Below are 27,513 nucleotides of genomic sequence, written 5' to 3'. Positions count from 1 at the left end.
GGTATAATCTCAAAATTCTAAAGTGACCCCTAAACAGGTACTAGGAAGGGAAGACAGGGAAAAAAATTAATCTACTAGAGTTATAATTCATAGTGATTTACAGCTACTGTGTGTCTTCTATAGTTGTTCTTTTTTGCCTAACAGATTGGAAAAACTAAACCTAATAACCTTACCTCTGTACTTCTTCCTGACACTCATCCCAGTCTGAAATCATACAGGGAAGAAGTCATAACCTCAACAGTTACTGTTGCAGGAGTCCTTTAAGTATATAATAAAGGAATTAAATTTGATAACTTCTTGACTTTAGCTCCTTCTAGCAAAAGATTGGACTTCTAAAATCCAACGAACAGTACTGCTTCAGGCCTTTTTTTTTTTTTTCTTAGCTAAGGTGCTAAAGTCTGAAACTTTTCAACATTTTAATTTGTTTATTAGCTTTTTTAGGATTCTTTAATGCTAAATGACTTCACATTCTAAAACATGTTCTTTTATATTCAGTGTATAGAAAATGCAGTGACTGCACACCTCTCCCTGTGACCTAACAAGTGCACTTTAATGAACCTCAATAGTGACCTTCTGATGTCCTGCTGTTTCAGAGCAAATAGGTTATGAATCTTCATTTGTCTCTTTGTTCGGGGCTTTTTTAATTTACAAATAGCATGGATTTCTTTATAATGGGAAAGAAGTCAGCTTCTAGGAGGAGGAGGAGGAGGAGGAGGGAGATGTTAATGTGTTTGTTGCTGTGGGTTAGATTTGGCTTTCTTAGGTCACCGGCATTTTACTGCTGTTTTACTGCATCTTTACAGTTCCGAGGTTCTGTAAGCGGAGGAGCCCTTTGGTAGCATCAGGCTATGAGTTGCTATGTAAGATGAACTGTAGGCGTTTACTTGCCCATCTGTCTCAATGTAAGACTGCCTTTCACTATGTATTATTCTCAGATTTGTGAAATAATGTATGAACTCTTGATTTTCGATCGTGAAGGACTGTGTTGACCTGGATAGTACTGATCCTTGCTCTTGTGGTACGTCTGTGAAGTGGTTTGCTGTAGAGGGGGTCAGGTGTCTGTGTGTGTGTTGTGCACAAACAGGCATGTTAGGTCCAATCCTGGCTCTAGGCTGTTAGCCTATGTAAGGGCTTTAATTCTTGGAATTAGTAACTGTTTAATTCTTTAGGTGGAGGTGAGACCCCAAGAGCATGGATCATGCGATTCCCTCCACATCTCCTAGCCTAGTCCATAGTTTGCTGTCACTTCAGCCCTTTCACATTTCCCAGAATTTCCAACGCCTTGAGCTAATCCATGATTTAATCCATGTGGTCTCTAGCCAAACTGCAGATGTTGCTTTATCAGGGTTTTGATGGAAATTTTGCCATACTGAATATTAGATGCAATCATAGGATACCTTGCCAGCCATCTTCTCATACTGGTTTTGTTTATGCTGAAAATGAGGAAAGTTAGGGAATTTAATAAAAATCTAACTGCTTTTGCAGCCTGTAAGTGTTAGGGGGTAATTCTGAAATGTAGTTCTTCACAGTGCATGGTATTATCTCCTGATTATCTGAGTCTGGAGATGATTGCAAATGTAAATTGGTGTTCAGTAACCTGAAGAAGTATCAGTGCAAGCTTTTATCCTAAAGCCTAACACGTAGAGGATCAGCATTCTGTAGTACTCATTTATGAAAGATAATTTCCACATTTCATGTGTTTATAGGTGAAACTCTTAGGTTCCTCTTATTTCAGTGTATTCATGAACTTCAGTTTTTCTTGTTCACGTCTATCTGTTTTAATAGGATTTAGCACAAATCATTTAAAAAGTTGTATTGAATTGTGTGCTCAATGCTTCTTGTTTAAAAAAATAAAACCACCACAACAGTAATGAAACGCTCTGGTTTTGTTTTCTTTTTCCTCTAAAGTCACATCATCCTACCTCGGTGGATGGCTTGGCCTCTTGGGTAGTTCAAGACTCTTGGATGACCACACTTTATGCAAAATCCAGAATCTTCCTGCCTGGACTCCTTTCCGTTTTCTGAGGGTAACTACTTGTGTGTTTTTATGAAATTGTATCTTATGTGCATAGAGCACGTTCTGATAATTGGCTGCAGATGTTGTTTGTGGGTTAGAATGGTAAACTGAAAAACATCTTTTAAAAAAAGGGTATAGAATATAAAGTGAAGTGCTTAGACTTAGTGAATCATATAAGCTCTCTGGTTTGAGTGTTCTGAATTTGCATTACTGCTTTTTTCTTTTTCCATTATAATGAGGAATTATTATAATTTAGCAAAGCATATTGCCATAAGATCACATTTTTCTTGGAAATTTGTTAACTAAGGCCTCAATGTCTCAGTGAGATCCACTGTTCAACTGCTAAAATTGTGTTACGATCGTGTCTTGTGAGAAGGCAGCACTTTGGATGCTGATGTAAAGTTGTGTGTTACGAGAGAAAGTTCAAAGTGATGTCTGAAAATTATGTACCTAAATACCCCATACAGACAGCTAGAGTAAAGGCATGGTCCTCTATCAGGAAAAGAGCCTTTTTTTCTTGGTTGCTTTTACTGTTAATTGTCCATTTTTTCTGGTATAGTATGGGGATGCCAATTTTTATAGTTAATAAGGTTTGACTTCCTTGATCTTTTAGATCACTGTAACCCTAAAATATATGTCAGTATTACATAGGTGAATGCATCCAGTATCTCTGTATTTGAAGTAAAGAATTACTGTAAACAAAAGAGGTTGAGAACTGTTCAGTTGACTAGAGCAGTTGAAGAGGTTTGTCATCACACTTGCAGTTCTAATGATCCTTTGCCTTTCCAGTGGGATGCTTTGGTGGAATGGTGGTGATTCAGTTCTCGTTGCTTCCTTTGTGATTCCTTTATGTTCTCACTTAATTACAGTTTAGTTTTGCTGTGGGAGATTCTAGGTTTGGTAAGTCTTGATCACGTATTAACTTTTGCCAACGACTATTGCTCCTTAGTTTAAATGATTCCAGGCTCTTCTTCCTCTAAAAAAAATAAATCCACCCAGAATCTCTGGGAAAAAAAAGTCTGCTAAACACACAAATGTACACCTGTGACCTTTATTTGTAGATGTGGAACGAGATGCACAAGTGACAGGGAAGAGTGACAGTGATTTAGTTTGTTTTCTTTTAAGGATGGAAGTTTCTCTACGCAACACTGGTACTCCCTCAGCAGCTCTCTCTCAGCCTCCAGTGTTAGATATCAGCTGCTGAGAATATGGTTCATCTGCTGTTGCAAACAGCCTGGATCCACTCGTTTTAGCGTGGAAAGTACACATCCTAACAGAGGAGTTCCTTCTCCAGAGGAAACTTCTGTACTCTGAAACTTAGTTGCCACAGTTTGTAAAGCAAAGCTCTTACCAGTGCTTTATGTAATAAAATGGGAGTAAGGAACTTAGGAAGATGTCCTTAAGTGCAGGAATTTTCCAGATCCCATTAGACATAACAAACAGATTGTGTGGTTTCAAACAGATTGGGGGTTTCAAACCAACTTTGAAATCAAGGTAAAACTTACTCCAAAGTGCTTCATAAACCTCATTTCAGCTCCTAAAATAGTTGTGTATGATACAGGTTTATTCTCTACTTCCACAAATAGTGACACTGGGAACGTTATGAATTATAAATTAATTCTGTGCTAAACTCGATCTTCTTCTCATTCCTTTCCTATACTTAATGAATGTTATTCAGCCTACTCTTATTTTCAAAATGTGGGGAAAATCCTTAGGTGTGGGAGTTTTTCTGTTTTGTTTTCAGGGTTGGTGTGTGTTTGGTTGGTTTTGGGTTTGTATATTGGTTTTGTTGGGATTTCTTAAGTCTGAACAGTAGCATATCTTGGTTCTGTGTTTCAGTTGCTTTGCTGGTAACAGGCACGGGTGTATTATAGGTCAGGATTTGTTGATCAAGAAGTTGACATTAATTCTCCTCTCTTTGAGCAGCTATTTTCTGGTAATTTCTAACTCCTGTGAAGAAGTTGTTGCATAGGAGTTTTGGTATGGGAGTAAGCTGGTAGGACTGCACTCCTCCCTGTATGCACACTTTTAGTCACTTGTGCCTTCTCCAACAGTTACTCATCCTGGCTAAACTGGGGCAGGGCTGAGGGGGGTGGGGAGGCAGTGGACTTGAATACATTTTTATATGTTTGAAAGTTATCTCCAGGTCCAAATTACTTTTTAGTTTGGGTGTTTTCTAAGGTGTTTAAATCCTCCTTCCCTCACCTCCTCTGAATTTTTGCTGGCAGCCAAGATGTGATGTTGTGGGGACCTCCAGCACTTGCTGAGGACACCAGATCAGATGCACTGTTCTGTGTGGTCTGACAGCTTACTGTGTTACGTAAGTCATGTTCAAGTGATCAGTGCTAAGTCCGGATGGGAGGAAGGGATTTGTGCTCTGTCTGTTCACTGTACCTTCAGCCTTCCCATTTTCTTGTGCAGCTGGATATTCGTGGATATACGTGGATAAATATGGTATACGAGTCAACAGCCAGTCCGCCACTTAATTAAAATTATTCACGAAGTTGCGTTGCCTAAGCTGTGTGTCAGGTAGGGGAAGGGTTATCATTAAAAACAGTATGCAGCATACATCAAATAATTCTGGGAAGTAACTGTAACTGTTGGGATGTTTGTCTTCCTTTGCACTTCCTGCAGATAGATGTGTGCTTGTGAGATGTGTCCATGGAAGAGAGGGGAGAGCAGGACGTCAGGTTATCAGCCAGCCTGGGTCAGCCACTAACACAGGTCTACAATCCAGAGACACTTCTGCCTGGGTTTACTGTTACATGGCTTCTACAGTTATGAGACAAAGGAGACTTTGAAAGGGAATTGACCAAATTACAGTAGCAAGGAGTCTCTAATTTTGATTTTAATACGTAAGTTGCATTACTAAAAACTGGACAGGCAGCTTTCACTCATGAGGTTCTTACATCTCTGCAGAGCTGGTATTTCTGTCCCACAAGAAAAAGTAATATTTCACTTTGAGACAGTCTTGGGCTGAAAAATGAAACAGTGTTGGTGCATGGAAAGGGTCAAGCAAGTCTGAATTTAGTAATGTTCTAAAAAGAAAAGCCAGAAGGGACCACTATCAATTAAATTATTTTTATCTGTGTGGTGAAGGCCAGGTACTTTATTGAAGATCTTGCTATTTGAACATATTATTTAATGGTACAGTAATAACTCCTCTGTAGTTGACTACAGTGCTTGTTTTGTGCATGAAAAGTTCATGTTCACACAATACTGACCATGGCAGTCATGTTTGATATACTCATTATTTTTGAAGCTTTTCTCTGCTGAAAATTTAAGCTGTGTGAGGTTCTGGGTTCTAAGCACTGTTTAACTTGCTCTTCAGTTCTTCCTCATCTTCCAAAGAAGTTTTTAAGTAGTAGTTTGTTCAGATAGAAGTAATTGAAGGTTTTCACGTTTCATTATTCCTCGAGACTGTTTCCAGCTGTACTTCCCAACCACGTGCCAGTGGCAGCTGTGCTGTGCTATCAGACCCTGTGACAGATGGAGCTGAAATGGTGGCACGAGCCCTGTATTGTCCACGGCACGTCGCAATGTGAATTTTTCTTGGTAGCCTGGAATGTTTCTTCTGAGAAGCTGCACCCTGGCCAGGCCTGTTTGTTTGGTATTCTGTGTGGATTTGCCAACCAGGGACGTGCCTCTTCCCTCCCAAGTTTTTTCAAACCCCGGTGTGGTGTAGGATTACAGTGCATGGATGCTTCTTCCCATCTTAGCAGGGAGGAGTTTCTATGAAATGTCCTCCATGGAGGACTGGAAGAAACTGAGGAATATGCTGTCAGGGGCAGAATTTCTACGTGCAGACTCCATTGTAGTTCAGTGATGTGAATAGACAGTGTGGTACTCCTAAATATTGAGTTCACTCCGCTTCCTTTTCTCTGTGTCTGCAAGGTAATTTTAATTAAAAAAGCATTCTGCCATAAATGGCCTGTGGCTCAGTTTGCATTACTATAATCAGAGAAGATGAGAAAATTTCAGAAAAAAAGTTATTGAGATGTGTTGTTCCGAATTGTTCCTGTTTTTTTTCACGACAAAAGATTCTAAAATAGATAATCTGAACTCAAAAGAAAATTTGGTTGTGGAACTTTTTCAGGCTTCAAGAAAAGGGTGACTTGCAGTTTGCTGCTTTTATAATTGAACAGCAATGTATGCCATTTGAAGTTGGCATAAACTTTTAATTTTTGTTCAGTTTATTTACTTACAAATTACAGAGTTATCAGATTGGCACATTCCAAAATCCTGTTACTTGATCCATTTTTTCTTTTGAAATCAGAGTAGGTTCCAGGAATTGGGCTGGAGTAAGGAAGAGTGCAGTTTCTAGAGACTCTTTGTACTTTGGTGTGCCCAGATTGTGCTCCTGTGAACTGGCTGTGCTGTTGTGTCAGCTGATGGAAGGGCTGACACTGTGCAGCAGCCGCTCGTGCTCTGGGCATGGCAGGGTAGGGTTGTGTGTGTTTGCTCTCCTTACTGCCCAAAATTGAAGTGGGGTGAGCATTGCATAACTAAATAATGTGATCAGCATCTTCTGTTGCAAAGTAATGCTGTCAAAGAGAGCATTTGAGAGCGTGAGTTTTGGGTTTGGGATGTGATGTCTACACAGTGCTAGAAAAGGACAAGCTGCTTAAAAAATACGGAGTAGTTTGTTAAGGATCTGACCCTGTCAGAAATCCTTGTGTTAGAAAGTAAAGCAAAAGGCCTGATAAAATGTAGATTAGCTGGTAACAAAGGGGCTTTGTGTCTTTTGTAGGTCAGCAGCTGAGTGTGTTTGACAAGAACTGAAATTTAATGTCTCCTGTAGCAACGATGGCACTAGTCATTTTTAAATCCGCTGTACCAATAGTACTCTGGTTTTTATTAGCCTTTTCCAAATTTTTGTGCAGCCTTTGAAGTCATTTAGCTCCTGGAGGGAGAGTTAGGGATCCTTGCAATTAGGAAAAAATCATGTTAAACAGACAGAAATTTTATACATAAGGTAGTGTCATGTTTGTGTATTTTAAAAAAAAAACATCTTTGACATCTAGAGAGTGGGGAGTATGTTAAGTACTTTTTCTGAAGTTGGAGCAAATTATGTTTCTTGCACTTCATTTTTCTAGTCGAGTGCTGTCAAACTCAAGCATTGTTACATATTTCTAGAATGTTCTGGGACAAATTTTATGAAGGAAATTTGAGCAATGAAAAGAAGGGTGTCTGCCTATATGAGCATGAAGTATTTAATCTAACTAGGCTACTGTTTGAATTGAAAAGTCAAACATGTCATTTTAAGTTGTTTTTGTGAAATTATACATCATTGCATATGCTAGTTTGCTTGCTCTTTAAGCTTGCTTGCAGAATTTAAATACTAGCACGTTTTTGAGATGTAAGAAATTAACATTATTTGTATAATTCAAATAGATAAGAATAATATGTCCTGTGTGTCTAACAAAGCGTAAATATATATTTTTAAAAATATTAAAAGCAGTAAATTATCAAATCCAAGCATTCTGAATGTATGAAATATCAGAATTACTGTTTCCTATATGGTTGTAATTTCATTCCCTTATGAGTGTGAATTTTGGTTTGCTTTAATTAATGGAGAGGAAAAAAAAATAAAACCACCTAGTATGCAGTGTATGTGAACAATGGTACTTAGTGAATAAATAGCCATCTTATAGTAATGTTATGAGGTAGTGCTTTAGATGGTGCCCAACATTTAAATGCTACTTAAAATGGAGAGTTAACAATTTTATTGTGAGTTTTCTGTGATTTGCAGGCACTGATTCTTTCATGATGAAGGTTGGCATATTTAGCAACAGTTTACTTGTCCTGCATAATTGTGATTTTCCATAGACTGTGTCAAAAATTATCAGTTACTGACAGTGTTGTCAGTAGTTTGAGGATGCCTGACACACACACTGCTTCCCCAGAATACTTTGTTATTATATTTCGTGCCTGAACTTTATATCCAGATTTCTTCTGATTTCGTTTGTCATGGAGTGCTTAGTACTGGCTGGTTCTGTCTGCTCTAAATGGGGTGCTGGAATGAGGGAGCGATACGTGATCAGTGTGGGAAGATGACCTGGGTGAACAGGCACACCACGTCCAGACACCTTCTGGTTTTTAAAGACATTCAGCTGGTGCTGTGGCAGTTTAGCAGAAAACTTCAGAAAAAAACCAGACTTCCAAAGTCTAAAAGCACAGCACTGGTAAAATTACGAGTAATTAAAGGTGAGGTTTTGCTGTTGTTGTTTTTGTTTCAAGAGTGTCGGTGTTAGTGAACTTAAAATAGGCCAAACTACTCCCTGTTAAATAGAAATGCATTCTCAGGAAAAGTTGAATTTCATCCAGGTACGTCCCTTAAAAAAAAAAAGTGTACAATTTAGAAGTCTCAAACCTAAACTCCTGTGGCAGCTGTCTGATTTCTCTTGTGGCTTACTGAGGAGGAGGCACTGCTTGCTTGCTTTTCTGTTCCTCCGGAGGAGCTGAGTTCTCCAACAGCCTTGTCGAGGCAGATGGATGCAGCCACGGAGCCCTGCAGTGCTTCCTGGAGAAATCCTGAAAGTAAAGGAGGCTTTATCCTGCTGCCTTCTCCTTGTCCCCAAAAGTCTAGCAACAGGCTAGCAGCTGGCAGCTGCGGCCATCAGCTGAGCTGTTGCTGGCAGTAGCCAGTGCTCACATGAAAAGGAAGTTGGGAGGCCCTCGGCAGCATGCGGGGTCTGGATCATTGTGTATGAAGGATCTGCCCTTAATCTGCCACTGGGTGTCTAATTTATGATTGCTTAATTTTTTTTAATTGTTTGGCAGTGAGGTGTCAGCATTGTGTGTAACCAAGATTTTACCGGTGTTTCCTGTGCACAGTATACGTCTTTTTCTGTGTTCTATACAAGTCATTGCACAGTGCTTGTTGTCCCTAATGAAACACTTTAGATTTGGAATGGTAATTGCAAAGTACACAAGCAGATATTTGTTTGGATTGCCTGTATTTTGGGGGGGGTGAGTGTACAGGTTTTTGTACCACAATGTTCTAGACCCACCATATTTCAATGCAAGAGCACACAAAGCAGACTGAAAGCAAGTAAATTCTACTTCTTTTCTTTGGTTTGCCAAAATTGGCAAATTACTTTTAAAATGCCATTCGATAGCCTCCTCCCCAATGTCCTTAGTGTGAAGTCAGTAGCAGGTTGTGAACCAGCAGCCGTGAGCGCTGATTGTTGCTCTGTGAGCTCCGTGGCCCAGCCAGATTCCTCACACCATTTAGCCAAACTACTCAGCTATGGAATGGATAAAAGGATCCCATGGGAGGCCCTGCTATTGGTCTTGCTGGGTGGTTCAACTATAGTCAAACAACTTTAAGTCACCAAAGAAAAAGAAGAAAAATTAGTTCTATGGAGAGTTCTCAGAGACACCGAGCAAGACATCACAAATACCTTCATGACATAAAAATGGGTGTTGAAAACCAGCTTTGAAATATTAACTACTATACCTAGGAACAAATGTTAAAATGAAAATGGTGAAATATTCTGTATAGTTGTTATGATGCGTAGTGTAAGCATCTGTTTTATTTCACATAGACATTCAGATGTTTCTCATTTATGAATTTTTGTACACTATATAAGTTAAATGGATAGAAGGCCAAAAAGCTCACCTATTAAAGATTTTAAATAATTAAATTCATATTCTCATAGTGGAGTTAAAAGTAAACCTTAAACACAAAACTTAGAGGTATATAGCTTTTTAAAAAAAGAATTACTCTACTTCTTCCATATTTTCACTTTAAAAAGAAAAAGTTGCTCTGAAACAATATAGCTGGAAAGTGCATCTTTTCAATGGAAGTAGTACTGAGTAGGATTTCGTTCTGTCTCTTGATGTTGTATAACATCAGAGTCTTAAGTTAACCAATACAGGGTTTTCAGAATTGTCTGTAGAGGTGATAATCTTGCCCAAGGTTAATTCACAGTTTCTCTCTTCCAGGTTCATGTTGGGGAGAGGTCTAAAGCGCAAGCTGAGTGACTATGAGGAGAACATGGCTGGTCTCTCGAGTGCCTTTGATTCCAGTCGAAGTCTGCCATATCCACTTAAGAGGCAGTTGGTGCTCAACATGTGCCTCACCAAGTTACAGACGTACAAAATGCTGGTGGAACCCAACTTGCACCGCTCTGTCCTCATCGCCAACACCGTGCGGCAAATTCAAGAGGAAATGAGACAGGAGAGTAACCAGCAGCCAGTTAACATCTGCCCTGGCATTACTCCTAGTTCTCACAGCTACCCAGGGATGGAGTCATCTGGGATTTCTCTTCAGTTGCCTTCAGGTATTAGTCAGCAAGAGTCCAACTGTTGCGACTTGCGGTCTGTAGAAGACCCAATTGAAAACAGCCTGCTGATAGTTTCAGATGATGACATGTCATCTGCCATTTCATCTATTCTGAAGGATTTAGACTTCGTAGAAGATATAAGCCCTCCTACTTGTCTGGTTCCTTCTGGAGATGACCAGCCAAAGTTTCCAGAGAATACTGGTCTGAAACTAGAAGATGATAGGCAGGATTTGAAGGGAGCTGAATGTGTATTTGGTTCCTTTGAGATTTCAAATTCAACTAGTTACTTGAAGGATTTGGCAATAGATGACATTTTCGAAGATATTGACACTTCAATGTATGATTCAGACTTCTGTTGCCCTCCACTAATGCCGCCCAGATCACCATCTCTTGCTACAGAAGAACCATTGAAAACCTTTCCATCTTGTAATTCTTCTTCAGCAAGCAACATTCAGATATGTAGAACAGATCTCAGTGAGCTGGACCACATCATGGAAATTCTCGTTGGATCCTGATACTTGTTTTACCCAAAGATACTTTTTAACTGCCACTTTCATTTGGTTTCAGGATAAAAGCCACTGGAAAAGTTGTAAAGAATTCTTTAAGACAAAAACTACATAACAATTTGTCTGTAGTAGGATTTTCTAAATAATTCCAAAACTTAAAAACCAAAAAAGTGGCAGATTTTTTTTAAAAAAGAAATATTTATTTATCAGAACTGTGCAATCATCATTTTCCTTCCAGGGTGTATGTGGAACAATAGGCACATACCCTCATCACCCCTCATGCCTCTTTCAATAAACTTTTTTATGTGCAATTTTTAATTTGACAGAAGAATTTACATGCAAAGCAAATTTCATATGAGATGATCTTTTACAAAGCCTCCACTTTATTTTTAATATCAGAGTCTATGCCAAGTTGGCATCCGTCAAGTTGCAGAGTTAGATCGTGTGGATTGCAGACACATTACTAGAGATGGGTATATTTTAAAAATGAGACACACTTTGCTTTCTTTTGGTCAGAAAAGCAGATCAAGATACTTACCAACAAAGTCTCTTGCATTTTCTAAAACATTCAGAACTATTTATTTTTGTAAATTTTATAGTCTTTCTACATTTTACTACGTTATTTCATCATAGTTCAAATATAATGGACTTCTAGTTGGATGTGTTTAGCACTACCTCTGAGCTGAAATGCTTTAACTCTTTCCAGTGCTTCATCTAAGACTGCAGATCTTTTTGTTTCTTTTTTTTTTTTTCTGGGGGAAAGTACTTCTAACTCATTAAGCTGATCCTTTGACAGTGACCTAGCTGATTTGTGAAATCAAGGGTATTCAATGTTTAAAAACTTTTAAGTATTTACAAATGTAATTTATATGTAGATTGTGCAATTTAACATTTTTCTGTCAGTATTATGTGCTTAGATTTTGAATAATCTTGGCGTTCTTTAAATTAAAACTTACTATGTACAGGTAGCTTTTTATTCTGTTTTGGAAAACACTGTCCTCCAACCCTGCTTTCACTACAATGTTTTAAGATGATTTTTATGTGCAATATTATTTAAAAAGATACACATTTGTATACCTGGCATTGCGGGAAGGAACGCTTCAAACTTAAAAAACCCTCTAGCACCTTTGGAGGATACTCAGAGAGTCAACCATTTCTGTGTCCTTTAAGAAACAAAGCTGAGAACACTTGTTGCGACACACGAGTGCTCCTGGAACACCCGCGGCTGAGTCAGTGCCGATGACTCAGTCCTGCCGTGCAGCTGCGTCCGGGAGAGCTCCGGGCCTGACCACAGGGATGCGGCCCCGGGGCCACCTGGGCCTTGGAACCATCGTGCTGCTGCCCCAGACCGTGCTGGGGAAGGAGGGGCACGTGTGGCAGGTGTGTGAATAAGGATATATAAACACACTCATTAGCTGAAGACGAGATTTGCAGTGAGAACTGTTTTTCCATGAGACAGTTTGGATGCTGTGTCTCAGCCTGAACTGAGGTCTATGTCCATCCCTGCTACTGTCTTCTGAATTACACACTTGCACATTACTTTTTGGTTTGTGTTTTGTTTTTTTTTCTCTTTGGTTTTTTTAATGATAAAACTTTTACTTTGTTCTTAAAAGCTGCAGCACCTGTCTTGAAAATTTGCAGTTGTAAAAGCTTTGCTTTGGTTTGTTTGTATTTTTGGGGTTTTTGTTGTTCTGCTGAGACTTTCCACGAACTGAGCATCGGCAGAGGAAAAAAATGTTGCCTCTATGTTGCATCTCACAAAAGTTGAAATCCTGGCCCTACTGAAGGGGCCAGGGTGTCACCTGGTATTTCTAGTCTTAACTGATGCTGTGGCACACCTACCTTTTGCAAAGATCTCCATTTTTTACTGTGACTCTCTTGGTTAACAGTTAGCTGCCGATATAATTTGGTATCCCAAGCCAGTGGAGAACCATTTCAGGTCACATCCTTTGCAGCCATCTGGGTTGTTTAGCAACCTAAGGGTATAAATGTATTTATATGCATATATTGTATTGATTCTAATATAAAATTTCTGATCTAAAGTATTTTGAATTGCTGGATAAAGGGATTTGTTTGAAGAGTGTATAAATAGTTCTTGAAGAGGTACAGCTTCAGAATGTACACAGATTGTGCATTGTGTATAGACTACTCTGGCTTTTCCTCAGCCTCTTACTTTTGTATTAAAAATATGACTGAATAAATCCTTGAAATATTAAGGGCCTTCTGCACTGTGATGAAACAGAGTTGTGGTTAAAAAAGTCTTTAAATTCAGTGATGAGGGATAAAATAAAAAGACTGCATCTAATTTCTTTTTGCATTTAAAAATATGGAGTGTTACTATGCAGTAAAGATATTTTGGTATGAAAATCGTGTCATGTAGCAAATAGTGAACACTTAATAAATCCACTTACCTTGCAGCACCTACGGAAACAGAAGAAAACTCACTTTTCAACATTTACATACTAAAGATTTTTGTATACTGCAGAGAAAGATTAAATTGTTGGTAGATGTTTTATCAACAATTCAAAATGCAATTTTTGTTCAAGTCCTTGCTACAAAGCTCTGTTTCTAATTGGTTGCTTGTGTCACAGTGCCAAGACCATGAGCTGGTGTGTAATGCAGTTCGGTTATGTATGGAATTATGTGCAAAGGGAAGTTTAATTTTTAAATATGCACAAACTAATTTTAAAATCCTTCCATGTAAAATGAAGTTAGAGGCTAGTTGTGGTGGACCTATTTATTGTATGTTTGGAAATAAAAGCCACAGTTTTGCAGTTTAACCGTTTATATTTTGAAGACTTTGGTACTTGACTGTTTTAAAAACAAAACAAATGTTGCACCTTGCTACCCTTTCTTTGGTCTCCCAGTCAAACAATCTAACGTTTTCTCTAGGGTTTTCTGTCTTTTTTGCCTCTCCCTGCCCTTTCTCCCCAGAAATTCTAAACCTCTATGGAAATCACAGGCACCGTAACAGGGTTCTCCTTGAGGTTTCTACATAACCTGAAGGATAAAGATTCCCTTAGGGAAGCATCACAGCTCAAGCTGGGTGCCTCCAAAGATGGAACCTGAACACTGAAATTCCTGGGCAGTTATACCTATACAATAATAATGATTCAAACCAGTGATAATATTGAGGTCTGGGGTCTTCATGCTTTTTACTGATTTGGTGGTTTTCGGTGTTTCAGTGCTAAGTGACCCTTGTCTTGCACAGCATCGCACCCTCCTGGCCTGGTTTGCCCAGGTCTGTAGTTTGGAATTTGTCATGTTCTAATAACATTGTTACAGTAGGCTTTGTGTACTTTAGCTATTAATATTTAAGTCCTGCTTTGTCTGCTCTGGCTGTTATTAGCTCTGAGTTTTGACTAACTCCTTCACCATCGTGTCCCCTTTGTGCGTCCCCACCAAACAAGGGATGGCCCACGGAGTGTTTTTATGATCAATGGAGCGGGAGGGGGGATTCTGTTGGGAGCAGATGACATGTTTTTAGCACTTAACTGTCCCCTGGGCTTTGTCTCCACTGCCCTGTGTAGTCTTCCCAGCCCCTGCAGTTCTTAGTGTCCCCTCAGGGGTTGCCAAGCTTGAAAGCAAGTGTCAGATACAAGTGTCCTTGATGCACATACTGTTGACACTTAAGCCTTGTGTGCTTGTCAGGCTGGGACAAAAACCCTGCCACTCTGGGCTAGTGAAAGGCTGCGTGTACAAATTAAATCAGCAGCTCCAGGTTTAAAGGTTTCCATCCCCTTCCTGTTGTGGAGCTCTACAATGAGATCCTGACTCTTCTGCAATGAATGTCAAGGTTTAAACTGAGGCAGAGTCCCAGTTTTCCCTCATTTTTAAGGGTTTAAATTGAGAGGAACCTATTAATGTGCCACTGTAAGAGTTATGTGAAGGAGGACCTTACATTTTAAGGGGTAAAAATGTTCATATATGCATTGAGGCATAACAGAGCACACTCCAGAAACCTGGTCAAGTGGAAAGTGTCCCTGCCCATGGCTCAAAAGCCCCATCCAACCTGGTTATGAACGATCTCATCATTTGATTAATGAGACTGCACTGGCTGCTGCTTACAGACCAGGAATTCTTCCTGCCTTTTGTCCTGGAACCTGCTGACCAGAGGGTGAAAAACAGGTCTAGAAGGAACTTCACAGAAACCTGGTTTTGTGACCACCATGCCATTGTGACTGTCTCGTTACTGAGGAAGGCACTGCAGACGCTGCAGCACAGAGCTGAGCTTGTGCCAGTGGCAGCAGAAAACACTGCCTTATGAGGGGGTGCTGCAGCTCAGCCTTTTAGGAAAGTGTTTCTGAAGTATTGCTTTTGGGTCAAGCTGAGATTCTTTAAAGGTAGTGTAGGTCTCATACGCTTATATAGATTTTAGCCATGCTGAAAAATCTGAGCTTAAAACTGCAGAGCAGCTCAGCTCAGTGCAAAGCTGCTTCAAACACAACTGCCTGGGGACATGTTGGTGCTACCCGGAGTGCTCTGCCCAGCTCTGTGTTCTGTGTGCAGGAAGGGACACTTAAAAAGACTAATTTCCCAGCTCAAGCAAGAGTAAAACACACAAAAATAGCCCATCTGTTAGCTCTGCGAGGAAGATGAGTTGCAATTTTGAGTTATTAAAAACCAATATCAGAAGTGAAGAATGAAGCTATCTGAAGTCACAGAAGTGTGTCTGTAGAAGTGTGTGTTATTAAAGCAGATGTTCAGGGAAGCTGGAAGATTTCTGGCATTTCAGGGTTTGCCCAGCATTCACAGCTCGCCTGAATTGAAAAAGAAAAGAATGTTGCAACTTCATTCCATACATTTTTCCTCTCATTAGGACCCCGCTTATCCCAGCAGAGCACTAAGCTGCAGTTGCACTGGCTGTGCTCTGGCACCCAGACTGTGCCATGGGATGGCAATTTTGGAGGTTCTCACCCGTTTTTCAGTAGAAGAAGAAGAAACTTCTGGATGTGACTGCAGTGAGCCTGCTGCATCTGCTGGCTGCATTGCTGCTTCTCTTTAAATCTTCCAGAGTGGATCTGGAAAGTTAAACTCATATCCACAAAGAAGTTTGGTGTTTAACAATTAATTTGAATGCAGCTCATTTTTAGCCAAATTCCCTCTACTGTCCTAACTGGAGTAGGAGTACTCCATGAAGTCCCATTTTTTAAACTATGAAAACTGATCTTTTTAGATGAATCTGCATTTTGAAAAAAACTGTTAAGCTTTTACAAGATTTCTTTTGTTTGTTTTTCACTCCATCTTCTCTATATGCAACCAATGGTGTACTTAATGGTATACTTAGAAAACAACCTGGGGTCTGAATCTCTCCTCCTTTTTTATCTCTTTTTATTGTTAATTAAATCCCACATTTTAGAACATGCATTGAAAAATTTTCAGTCTTTCACAATTAAGTTGTTTTTTTGGGGTTTTTTTTGCAAAGCTGTTTACAGCATTCCTTCCACAAAGGAAGCATTTCAGTAATTACATCACTGATTGGAACTTTGTAAAACTTTGTTTTATGGGTATATTTCCCTCTAATCTCAGCAGAGGAGAAAGGCATTCCTGTCTAGCCCTGCAGCCCAAAACTCTTGCCTTGCTCTTGTTTTCACCTTTTCAAAATCCTAAGCAAATGTCAGAAATCTGTGGTATTTGCTTTCCGCAAACACAGAGTACAGTAACACGTCTAGTTCATCAAAACTCAGGATTTCACAGCTGAGAGCTCACAACTAAGATGAGAAATGATGAAATTCATAGCTTAAAATGTACTAAGACACCAAGTTTTATTTCCTCCGTGCACCATTTTCACAGCACAGGCCCCTGGTGCCTCTGGGTGCAGCCGTGCATTCCGGGAGCAGGCCCACGGCTGTTGCTGGCACGTTCTGCCGGGTGCTGGGGATGGCAGGAACAAGGAAATGACTAAAGGAAATCAACAGCCACTATTTGTGCAAAACACGCCAGAGGGGTTTCCGGCACCCCTTGTTTCCCAGGATAACCACAGAAGGCAAGGCTGCTGTTTAATACGCAGTGTGCCTGAGAGTGGTTGGCTACACTTTGGTTTGTGAAAGTGATCTCTTGTCACTTGAGAGAGTCCAGTTTTCTCTTTGTGGGTACCACCAAACACACAGATCGTGTCCAAGTTCTGATGAGGGCTGGGGGGCTGCCAGGACTCCATAGCCATGAAGCAGAATTGAATTATTTTGTAATTTCAATTTTGCTGCTCTTTTCTCTAGAAGAGGTGAACTCATTAATCTCAGGCTAGAAACAGGAGTTAAGAGGTCTCTCAGTTCTCTTATGCAGCAGTTAGGGCTCAGGTGGCTCAAAGCATCTGCCCAAAAGAGAAGGACCTTGAAAGGTGGAGCCTCTCACCTGTGGAACCCCAGTAGTTTTTTTATCCCAGTGAATCATAGGGGCTGAACCTTTTTTAATTTCCATTCTGCACCTTGTACAGGGCTGTAAAACCTGGTACTATGAGGGAGAGATGACATATTCATCCTTTTCCCAGAGTAACAGTGCAAAACATTCTTCAGTACTTTTATCCAATGTTAGCAAAAGCAAAGGCAAACTTGAAAGCCCAGAGGGAAAGAGAGTCTGAGCTCCAGTGCATCAGCGAGTGCTACACACACTACAGGTTGCCCCTTCAAGCCCCTCTGCAGAGCCCCGCTTGTCTGAAAGCACAAAAAGTGGGATTTTAGTCTTATAATTGATTTTGATAATGTTTATTACCAACCCCAACTATTCATTCACCCTTTTTTGGCAATCTGTTATTTTTGTGAGCTTATGACTATGACCTATGTAATACATATTTAGCTGCTCTGAAAGAATACAATTGAAATTGAAAATTAATTCAAATCTAGTGTTAACTGAAGAAGTTAACCCTGCTCTTCTATCCACATGGAGTTTCCAGGCTGGCATTGCAGAACTCCCTCCAGGGCCAGGGAAGCTGCAGAGCCACTTTCAAACATCACTTTTCCAAATGCTCTGCTCCACATACTGAGTAACCAGTGCACAGTTCATCCCATGCTAATAGCACTAAGGTATCATAAGCATTACTAAAGTTATTACAGCAATTATAATGTCACTGATGAACAGTTTACTAGGTTAAGGGTTGAAGTCTGTCAGTGCTTTATAATATTTTTAATTCTAAGAAGAGAATAGGCACATTATTAAATAATTAACTGACTTAGTTTTGGAACACCCGAGTTTGTTCCCTGCTTTTTACACGTGAAACATCACTTGCAGTGCTTACCAGCTCTTTAAAACAAAAAGCCATATAAAATTTTCATACGGCCAAAGCAGCAAATAGATTAGTAACTTGTGTAAAAATTACTACCAATGAATAAATAAAGCTGTTGCAGTTGGCAGGGGAGCACCATGGATTCTCTGAATGACAGTGAAGTGCATCCCCTGTGGCACTCAAGCTGCAGGAAGACGGGCAACAGTCGATAGTTACTATAAAATTTTAAAAGGGCAGCAATTTACAGCATTTTTGTGCAGTGCAAGTCCCGAACTACAACACTGCTCAGCTTTAACAAGCAGGTTATGCATGGTGTAAGTGTGGCTGAATGAATCCAACAAGTCCTGTTACAATCAGCTTCAAACCAGGTGATTTATTTCAGTCAGAAACCAACGCCAGGACAAAACATTTCACTGCCCCCACCCCTATCACCACAGCAGGATTTACTAGACAGAAGTTAACACAGTTTTATTTTCCTAAACCCCGGTGGAAGATCCCAGATGTAGAAGGCTCCTCTCATTACATCCAGCAGTGGCAAAGCAGCAGATCTCAGCTGATCTGAACTGGACCAAGTATGAGCAGAGATGGTGACAAGGCACACATTACAACACACCTGAGCTGTGGGTAGATTTTGGCAGGGAAAGGAAGGTTTTGACTGAAGAGGCATTAAGGCTTGAAAGGTCAGTAGTTCAGGAGACTCTAACAGAGTATCTTTAAAGTGTGATAGCAGCTGCAGCATTTACTGTAGGAGACACAGCTCTGCAGAAAAACTTAGCAGGACAAAATTACACCTTTAACTTCACAGCTAAAGAGGAGAAATCTCTTTTAATAATGTGACTTTAGGTACCTTGTATACAGCAATACGTCACTTTCCTAAAGAACATCTGTAGCCTATAGTACCAAGTCAGTAACAAAATTAAAGTAAACTGCATTCAGTTCAAAACAAAAAAAAAGGCTAAAAAGTGCATTTAGTTCAGCAAACATCACTACTGAAAAATTTCATTTTTAGGTTGTTTGTAGTGAAAAGGTTCTTCTTCCTTGGGATTGTTATATACTGTGTGTTTTCATTTGATGGTGTGGTTTTCAAAAAGAGGTTACAGGTGAAAAGGTGACCATGTCTGGAGTCTGGTGATACAGAAAGCTGAGTGAGAAAGAAAAACAAAGTTAATTTTTTCCATCCTATAGAAGGTTAATCAGCTTGCATATTTCAACTTAACTTTAATAAATGTTCATAAAAATAAAATTAGCATGGGGGGGAAAAGGGACACAGCTAGGAAGATAAATGGAAAACATCCCATTATATGATTTTACTTACTTAAAATTAAATGGCAACATATGTTTTGTAATGAATTTTACTTTGAGACCCCAAAATGCAAGTCTATTCCAGAAAAAAATTTTGCCCAGTTACCTTAACTTCGTACCATGATTCCTTTCACTTTTACTTTTTCTTCATCTATTTTAAGCCACTTCTCCTTTCTCTAAACCCTGTCTCTATAGTTTACACTTTCCAAGTGTGATTCAGCCACTGTGATCCCTCCCTCACGTACTCAATTAAGAAAGCAGAACTGATTTATAGAGGAATAAGCTGGACAGTCTCTTTTAGTTCTTTATCTCTGGAATCTCCAGCCTATCATCTCTTATGTGCAAGGTTCCCAGAGCAGTTACACACCTTCACTGTCCATTGCAGTAAATGGAATGAAACAGAGCAATGGAAGTGTGCCTCAGACTGTCTGTGCCCACAGCAATAACAGCTGCTCAAGCTTATTCTCTGCTGGGGAAGGGACCTTGGATGAAGAATATTCCTCCAAAACAACACAATTTTCCTTCCAACTTGCATTGCTTTAGCAAGAAGCAAACAAGTGCCCAGGTACCCTTTCTAAAGCTGTCAGAGAGGTTTCAAAGAGCAAAAAAACAACTCCATATGCAAATAGTTACACCAGGACCAAACAATTACATGAGGACATATGCTAGAACAGCTGGCTACAGCAGAGAGGAACATGTAAAATACACTCTGTAGTTCTTTCAGAGCAATTCTTACCTTGGTCTGGATCAATGCTTTGCAGTCATTGATACTGAATCCATCAAATCTGAAGTCCTCATTATCTTTGACATTTGATTCCTCAGAAATATCATCCTGGTTCTCTGAAATGTCCTGAAAAAAATTTTATTTATGAATTTATTTATGCATTTCTGTCTGATCTCAAAGTATATAATCTAAAGAGAAGTTTCCCTCAAATAACAACCACCACTAAATTTTACTTTCTGAAGCTGTGTTTCATCATGTGTTCCCCTTTGCATTAAAACAATTTTATGCTAAAACCAGTTCTACCTACTCACATGAATCTATTTGTGACTCCCATTAATAAAAAAGCAATTTCCAGTTAAAATTAGCCTTAATTAATGCCAAAACATTGATGAGAAATATATCTTTATCAGTATTTTTTAAAGCAACGTAATTTTCCTGTAACAGAAAAGAAAGAAGTAATGATGTAAGTTTAAGCTGCCTGGGCATTGATTTAATGCTGGTGTATCTGTGATCTAGAAAGGAACAGAATGGGAGTTTAAATGTGTTGGAGAAATGTCTCCTATTCTCTCTCTGTTAAATCACAATTCTTTAAAAGTGACTTACATGTGCAGAATAGGTCTTCTACCTTCAGCACTGTCATTCTGTTTGTATATAACTTGCATGAAAAGTCAAATATGTCCAAAAAATCAGTAGCTTGCCAACTCCATGCTTCAGCAATCACATATCAACTGAAACAGTTATTTCTGAAAATTACTTGTGACTAATTGATCCCAACTAAGTAACTGAATACTTAATCATCTGAGACAATTTTACCTTCTCAAAACAAGAGATTAAACAGAGACATTCTTACTTGAGATCTTTCAACACTGTTGGTTTGGTCTCAATTCAATTTAAAACACATTCTCCCTCAAGCCTTGCAAAAGCAGACAGAGGAATAATCTGAGGAAAAGGGAAGCTGAACACACTTTCAGTTCCTATACAGTAAAAACATCCAGTAATTACTTTAACAGACTCCCTGATTCAAGTCTAATTTTCACTTAACGGAAAGATATTAGAGGCTAACAGTTTTCTCATACTCTGAGCAAAAAAAGGTAAACAATCCTACTGCACGCACACCTGAATGCTAATTCTCCATCTATAACAAAACACCATGTAACAACAGGGCACTATGTAGGGGAGAGTTCGATGTAAAGACAATCAAAGTTTGATCCTGGACAATTTCATGGTTACTTACACATAAATATGAGGAAACACTAAACTATCGCTTTAAAAAGCTCTCTGTAAAAAAAACTTTTTGACTCACCCAGATCTAGTCCCTCATGCATCTGCATGTACAGCTGAGAGAGGACCAGACTCCTAACCAAGTGTTTGTGCTACCATACTGGCAAACCACTGTTCAATTACCTTTTGATTTGCATCTATTCCAAGAACACTCAGAAGGTTTTCTTGGCAATGAGATTTACTCCAGGGATGTCTTAAGCTGGGGGTATTATCAGAGTCTCTAAGTGTTCTCCATAGGTTTCCAGAATTGATCCTAGAAAACAAAACACAGTTTGAGGTTATAAGCTGTATGAGGTTTCCAGTGAATGTAAATAACTTTGTTATTTTCCCTACACACAGTTGTCTACTACCCTACTTCAATCTAACAAGCAACTTATCTTAAGAGTCCTACATTCAGTCAAACTATCAACCCAATGTACTAATTACCTTGCATGACAATTAGAGGAAACAGTAAGTCAACATGACTCTTCAGATAAGAAGAGCATCAGAAGCACATTTCAGAGAGTGTTATATGCCAACAGCTCACATCATTCAATTGCTTCTGTGAAATGTGGGCAGAGTTCAGCCCTATCAGTTCTGCACTTTGCGTTTTCTGTCTCTCAAACCTTTCTCCGTTCCACAGGTCACACTTCTCCTCTGCAGCACCTGCTGCTCAGGTGGGTGACCTGCACCTGCTTTGGACGTGTCTGTGCTACAAACCAAGCCAAAGGCACTCACTGCTGAAATGGTGAGAATTACAGAGCTCTCTCCACATGGTATTTTCGATTCTCACATTGCATTCATCACATATAAAAATCCAATTGGACTTTATTGAGTACAGGATCTAGTTATCATTGACCTGAGTTATTAATCACAATAGATCAGGGCTTTTTTGTCTGTAGTTGGTACTCTCATATAATACCGTAGTCCCTTTTATATATATATATTTCTCCACAATTTTATGTTGATTAAAATATAACGCGTATGCAGAGAACTTGCCAAAAGGATGCCCACATTAAATGTTTTAACTACATTTCTTCTGAGTCCTAGGACCTTTCCCAAGTATGGTCTGACCCAATTTTCTAGATACAAAGCCTCAGAGTTATGCAAAAATAACTACAATACTGTTCAGTAACTACAGTACTGCTCAACAGCTGCTGATCCTTCACAAACATGTAACAAATCTAGAAGTGTTCCAGCTGTCGCAAGAGAAATCTTAGTTAATGATGATAATTGCTATTAACACAACCCAGGAAAGAAGCCAGATGCACCACAGATTCTGAAGCACATCTGGTTTAACATGAGAGGAAGTTACCAACCGGGAAAATAGGGGGGGGAAAAAAGGCTTGTGGGTTGTTGGTAGAAGCAGCAGTCTCCGATGATGAAGAAATAAGTGGGATGTGCTGTAAAGAAAGGACAAGCAAACAGGAAGAACAGGCTGCCTGTTGGGTTCTGGCATTCCAGAGGCTTAGTCATAAGAAGGCACACCAACAGCAGGAAAAACCCTAAGCAGGAATTTGTAATTTTGATATATTCCCTTCATTGTTTTCCAATGGCTAAACCACCATCCATTTCCTCTAACAATACAGCACAAAATTGCTAAGATGAAGAGCGTAGTGTTAAGAAAGATTTTTGAGTGTACCACTGATTTTTACATTAGGAAATAAACAGTGTAATTGCTGAGATTGCTGAGGAACTTTTTTTTTTTAAACTGTTGATCTAAACTCATTACCAAAGTTGATTCTTCAGAAGTTCAGTTATCCCAACATCTTCATTATTTGTATCAAGCACTTGATCTAAGCTTCTTATGCTTTCTGTGGACTGTGATACAAAGACTTCTGGAAAGCCCACCTTAAATATATCCTCATAGCTGTGGTCTGCCTAGAAAAAAAAAGAGAGTTTTATTACATGTGTTATACGGGTCACCCACACAGTTCACAAAGGACCTAGTCCAAAGACTACAATTTTTCTGGAGATTGTCCTATTGTTTTAAATATTTTTATTAATATTATTGGCACAGAGAGACTGAGCCCATAGTTCAGCATTTTGAGTGTTTACGTAGAATTAGAGGAGGAGAAGCGGGAATCCAAGAGTTTCTGAAGAACCTTAGTCTCCAACTTCCCAGCTTCTAAATCATAGACTGGGTTGCCTATTTAGCACTCAGGACTCCTTCTTCTGCTCAGATAATTCAGGACAAATCTGACACACACATCAACTCCAAAGCTTGTTTTGCTGACTCAGTGTTCAAATACTCCTAATTCAGCCAAACGTAACACAACTGCTAAATGCTACAGCTACCAGTAAATATTTGCACTGTGTAGGTCTGCAGAAAAGCTGGGGTGAGGATGTTTCTGTATCTTTGCATTTGCACCAAACTTTTTCCATATTAAAAATCAGAGCCAGATTTGCATACTTGTTCCTCCTCCAGCAGTGATGAGGAGGAAGTTTGAGAGACTGAACACAGCCACAGGAGTGATCCAAACAGGTCTACTGGAAGTAACAGGGTTATCTGATGACTAAGAAATACATATCCAAGGGAAAATGTGCATAATTTGCACCCTATCCTAAAGGGATATTATCTGGTTCAGAAGCTGTGTCCTTTTATTCCTTCAAAGAAGGAATTACTGCAATTTTCTAAATAAAAGGAATTAATTGACTTCACCATCCCTCCAAAGGACTGCAATCCAGGAGCAGCAACATCGTGTGAAAACAAGAGAATGGAACAAGTCAGTTTGTTTTCTTTGCCCAGCAAGCGACCATTTAGTCTGAAAAATGTAAGCATGGATACTCCACATTTTGACAGTTTCATTTAATTGTAATTGAAACAGCTGAAATAAACTGAGGTACTTCCACAGTTTTATTATACTGAACTCAGACAAGTGCAGTGAATACTGAGAGACTATGGATTTAATCTAATGGTGAGTGGGCAGAATCAACAGAGCTGGTAGAAGGATTCTGTGCTTCTGAGCCTGCTTCTAGGAACGGAATTTGTGCCCCACGCGGCTTCCTCCTGAAGCAGGGCCTTGCTAAAATGCCTATCCTGATGAGCAGCTCCTGGGACACTCAGAGACTCCCAAGTAAAATCCTTTGAATCTTGCCCAAAGTGTCACGATACTTTCAACCACTTTGTAAGTTATTTCAACTTACACCAGAGATACTACATACAGGATCCTGAAAGATGCCTGAGAAGCAGAATTTTGTGAAAGCAAACTTGCTAAAGCATTGACAGTCAAGGATAAAACACTTCCTAGCAGGTACCAGAACTGAAATGGGATGGAAGTTAAGGAAAAGCCGGGCAGTTGCTCTTGGCTTTGGGATGGGGGCAATTACAGCCATTACAGCCACAGAGAGTGTGCATCAAGGGGAGCACAGCTCTACCTCAATTGTAGTATCTTCTCAGAGCCTGTGATGCTTCTCCAACACACATACAAGTCACTGACAGTATAGTCAAGCCAGATGAAAAATGCAGGGTTTTTTATTACCTTTATTACTGTCTACTTCAGTGTGTCTTTCTAAAACCAAATTTGGGTACATTTCCACTTATCTTGTAGCTTTGTACTAATTATAAAAACATGAACGCACACATTTCACAACTGTGCTTTCTGATTAAATCCTCTCTATCCCATTATGTCAGAACACCACAGGGCTTAAACACGTGCACCCATCCCTCTCACAAAGGCCAGTATTTAAAGAGCATGTGAAAAGTCCTTTAAGTGTTCAGTTATGTAGGCAAAACATCCAGCTACTACAAGGAAATCAGCAATTGTTTCCATCTCAAGATGCATGATTCTGCTCCAGATCAACATAGTTTAATTAACTGAAGCAATAAATATTGAAGGTCAGACCTCTGACCTCAGATGATCCATAGAGGTCCCTCCAACCTAACTGGCATTTTTTCTATTGACCACACGGAAGACAGAGCCCCAGTCCAAAGAGTTTATGATCTCAAACAAACAACACAAAAAGCATAGGGATAAAGGACAAGCTACACATATAGTCTACACTCAGATTTCTCTCAGCATTGCAGTTGTTTCTCTACCCTGGACAAGAAAAGCCAGTGTGAAACTCTAGGGATGGTTAACTTATTTAGCTCATACTGGACATTTTCTTTTGCCTTTAATAGATGCAAAATAGAGCAAATGCTTCGGTAAGACTAAGATCTATTGCTTTTGGAAAGAAGCCAAGCAACCTGCTATATTCTATTCCGGTTTCAATCATTACAATAGTCCCTTTTTTCAACAGAAGACTTCTTGTCCGCCATTTTCAGCATTAGAAAAAATTTGAGTTCTTTGTTTATGCATGTATCTTGTGTATCTCCACTCAATCAGCGTGGGCAGCTTATCCCACCTGTATCTTTGTGCTTTCCCGAATAATACCTGTGCAACAAGTAAAATTCCTAGGCAAGGGCAAGAAAACCTGTTTCCAGAAAATCCCCAGTTCCCTACACCTATTAAAACTCATCTAACAGACTACATCCAGTAAGTTATTACTGCTACAGATTAACCCCATGGAAGTCTTAGTTGATTGTTCTCTTTTTTTTTTTTTTCAAATGTTGTAATTTAGGATAAAAGTAGTAAGAATGGGGAGGAGCTGCTCTGTATTTTCATGTTCTCTCTTCCTTTTTGTTGCTTTCCTTCCCTTTGGTGATGCATGATTGGGCCTTATGGAAACACACTCATCGCAACAAGGTCTAACCCTTTACCTGAACCTTTCTTTGAGCTGATAAGGATACATTACATTATTTACTCAGGATATTACCTGTAACATCATAGGAGAGAATGTAACATCCTATGCTATAAAAATAAATTACAATAAAAGATTTTTATTCTTTTGTGTGTGTGTGTGTGTGTGTCATTTTCTCCTACCACCATCAGTCTAAAATTCCAGAAAGACTGTTGATATTATTCAGGCAGTATATTAAATAAAAAAGTAATTGTTTTTACCAATTTCTAACTCAATGTTAGGTTGGTTTTCTTCAATCAGCTTGCAGGCTACTCTTAGAATTTCTGTCCACCCTGCTTTTGTCACCCACCTTCCCAATTTTTTGTTTCCTGTGCTCTTTCCTGTCTAGGTTTTAAACTGCATGTGCTTTAGGGCAGGGTTCATGGTTTCTAAGTGCTTACTTTTTTCTAGTGTCTAGAAGCAAAGCAGTGCATTACATTCTTTAAGGCTCTCCAGCAGGACAACTTAAGTATTTGTCAAACAGTGTAAAGAAGTTGCTTTTGTTCCACTTGAGTTAGCTGCAAAGCAGCTTGACAGTTTCTCTCCCTGTACAACATTACCCTCTGTAGAGAAGACAGATACAAAACTTGAGATGTAGGAAGCCGTAACACAAACATTTCTGGTCCTTGGTTTACTATTAACACATACCTCATTCAGAGAGCCCAAAGCCTCCTGTATCCCACTGCACAGAGATGGCTCAGCACAGAACTGGGCAGCAGAAGGGCTACAGCGTCTGCTGCTTAACTCCGTGTCAGCTCCAGAAGGTTTTGTTGACTTCACCAAAACTTCAAGATTATGACTGAATCTCTCTGATTTGTCTAATGACTCCTTGAAGCCTTCAAAATCACCCCAGGAACCACTGGGTTCTGAGGTACTAAGACTGCTCTCAGAAATCCCCTCACAACTTCTCCCTTTGCTGTTCGTTACGGGGAGGCTTTGCTGCATTACTTCGAGATTAATAATTTCTTCATTATTTGTCTTGTCATTCCAGTTACAGTCACTTCCACTGACAGACACACCACCTGCTTCAGATGCCAGGTCTTTTGGAGACCCCTGGTGTGACATGTCTGTATTAGTAAGATTTTCTGCTACTGACAGGTTCTGCATCTTTGTTTGAGAAAAATTAATTTGTTGAAATCTGCGCTGCAAAAAGGTTACTGAAGTTCAGTTGCATTAGAAATCCGAGTGTTTCCAAAACAAAATCAAATTCTTCATTTCACCCCAAAGAATAACAACACTGCTAAATCAAAACAGGATGTCCTTCAGCCTCTCCTCCAGTAATCGGCATGTGCACGTAATTCAGCCTCACTTTCTGTGTAGGATATTTGCCTGCAAAAAAAGGATTAGAAATAAATACTTCTGTGATAAGGGCTGTGTAGGAATAAAGATCGCTGATAAGGTAGGAGAAAGAATGCTTGGGTTAAAATAAACACATTCCAGTATTATCCACTGAAAATTGCTGTAGGCAAAAT

General features: G+C 39.4%; 2 protein-coding genes across 6 annotated transcripts; one reads left to right on the top strand and one right to left on the bottom strand.

Annotated features, from left to right (window-relative positions):
* Positions 1-398: 398 nt before the first annotated feature.
* On the top strand, positions 399-13,594 carry LOC103761261 (SERTA domain-containing protein 2-like). 5 transcript variants are annotated; one of them, XM_018082757.1, is made up of 4 exons: positions 399-602; positions 804-902; positions 1,909-2,027; positions 9,968-13,594. In XM_018082757.1, exon 4 carries the CDS (start codon positions 9,972-9,974, stop codon positions 10,821-10,823), a length of 852 nt encoding a protein of 283 aa, XP_017938246.1. In that variant the 5' UTR covers positions 399-602; positions 804-902; positions 1,909-2,027; positions 9,968-9,971; the 3' UTR covers positions 10,824-13,594. The 5 variants fall into 5 exon arrangements, with proteins under 5 accessions (XP_017938246.1, XP_029820048.1, XP_008926088.2 ...); XM_029964188.1 differs by having other exon boundaries at positions 399-902; XM_008927840.2 differs by lacking the exons at positions 399-602; positions 804-902 and adding an exon at positions 910-1,018.
* A 4,855-nt stretch (positions 13,595-18,449) lies between these two features.
* On the bottom strand, positions 18,450-27,365 carry CLBA1 (clathrin binding box of aftiphilin containing 1). The gene is made up of 5 exons (XM_018082285.1): positions 26,690-27,365; positions 23,052-23,200; positions 21,464-21,593; positions 20,072-20,185; positions 18,450-19,174 (listed from the first exon to the last, which is right to left on the bottom strand). The coding sequence occupies exons 1-5, from the start codon at positions 27,146-27,148 to the stop codon at positions 19,007-19,009; spliced, it is 1,020 nt and encodes a 339-aa protein (XP_017937774.1). The 5' UTR covers positions 27,149-27,365; the 3' UTR covers positions 18,450-19,006.
* Between the last annotated feature and the right edge of the window lie 148 nt (positions 27,366-27,513).

Source organism: Manacus vitellinus, unplaced genomic scaffold (assembly GCF_001715985.3).
Source record: "Manacus vitellinus isolate BGI_N305 unplaced genomic scaffold, ASM171598v3 scaffold_6_pilon, whole genome shotgun sequence".
Classification (NCBI taxonomy): domain Eukaryota; kingdom Metazoa; phylum Chordata; class Aves; order Passeriformes; family Pipridae; genus Manacus; species Manacus vitellinus.
The sequence above is the reverse complement of the archived record's forward strand: the minus strand, read 5'-3'. Positions and strand labels throughout refer to the sequence as shown.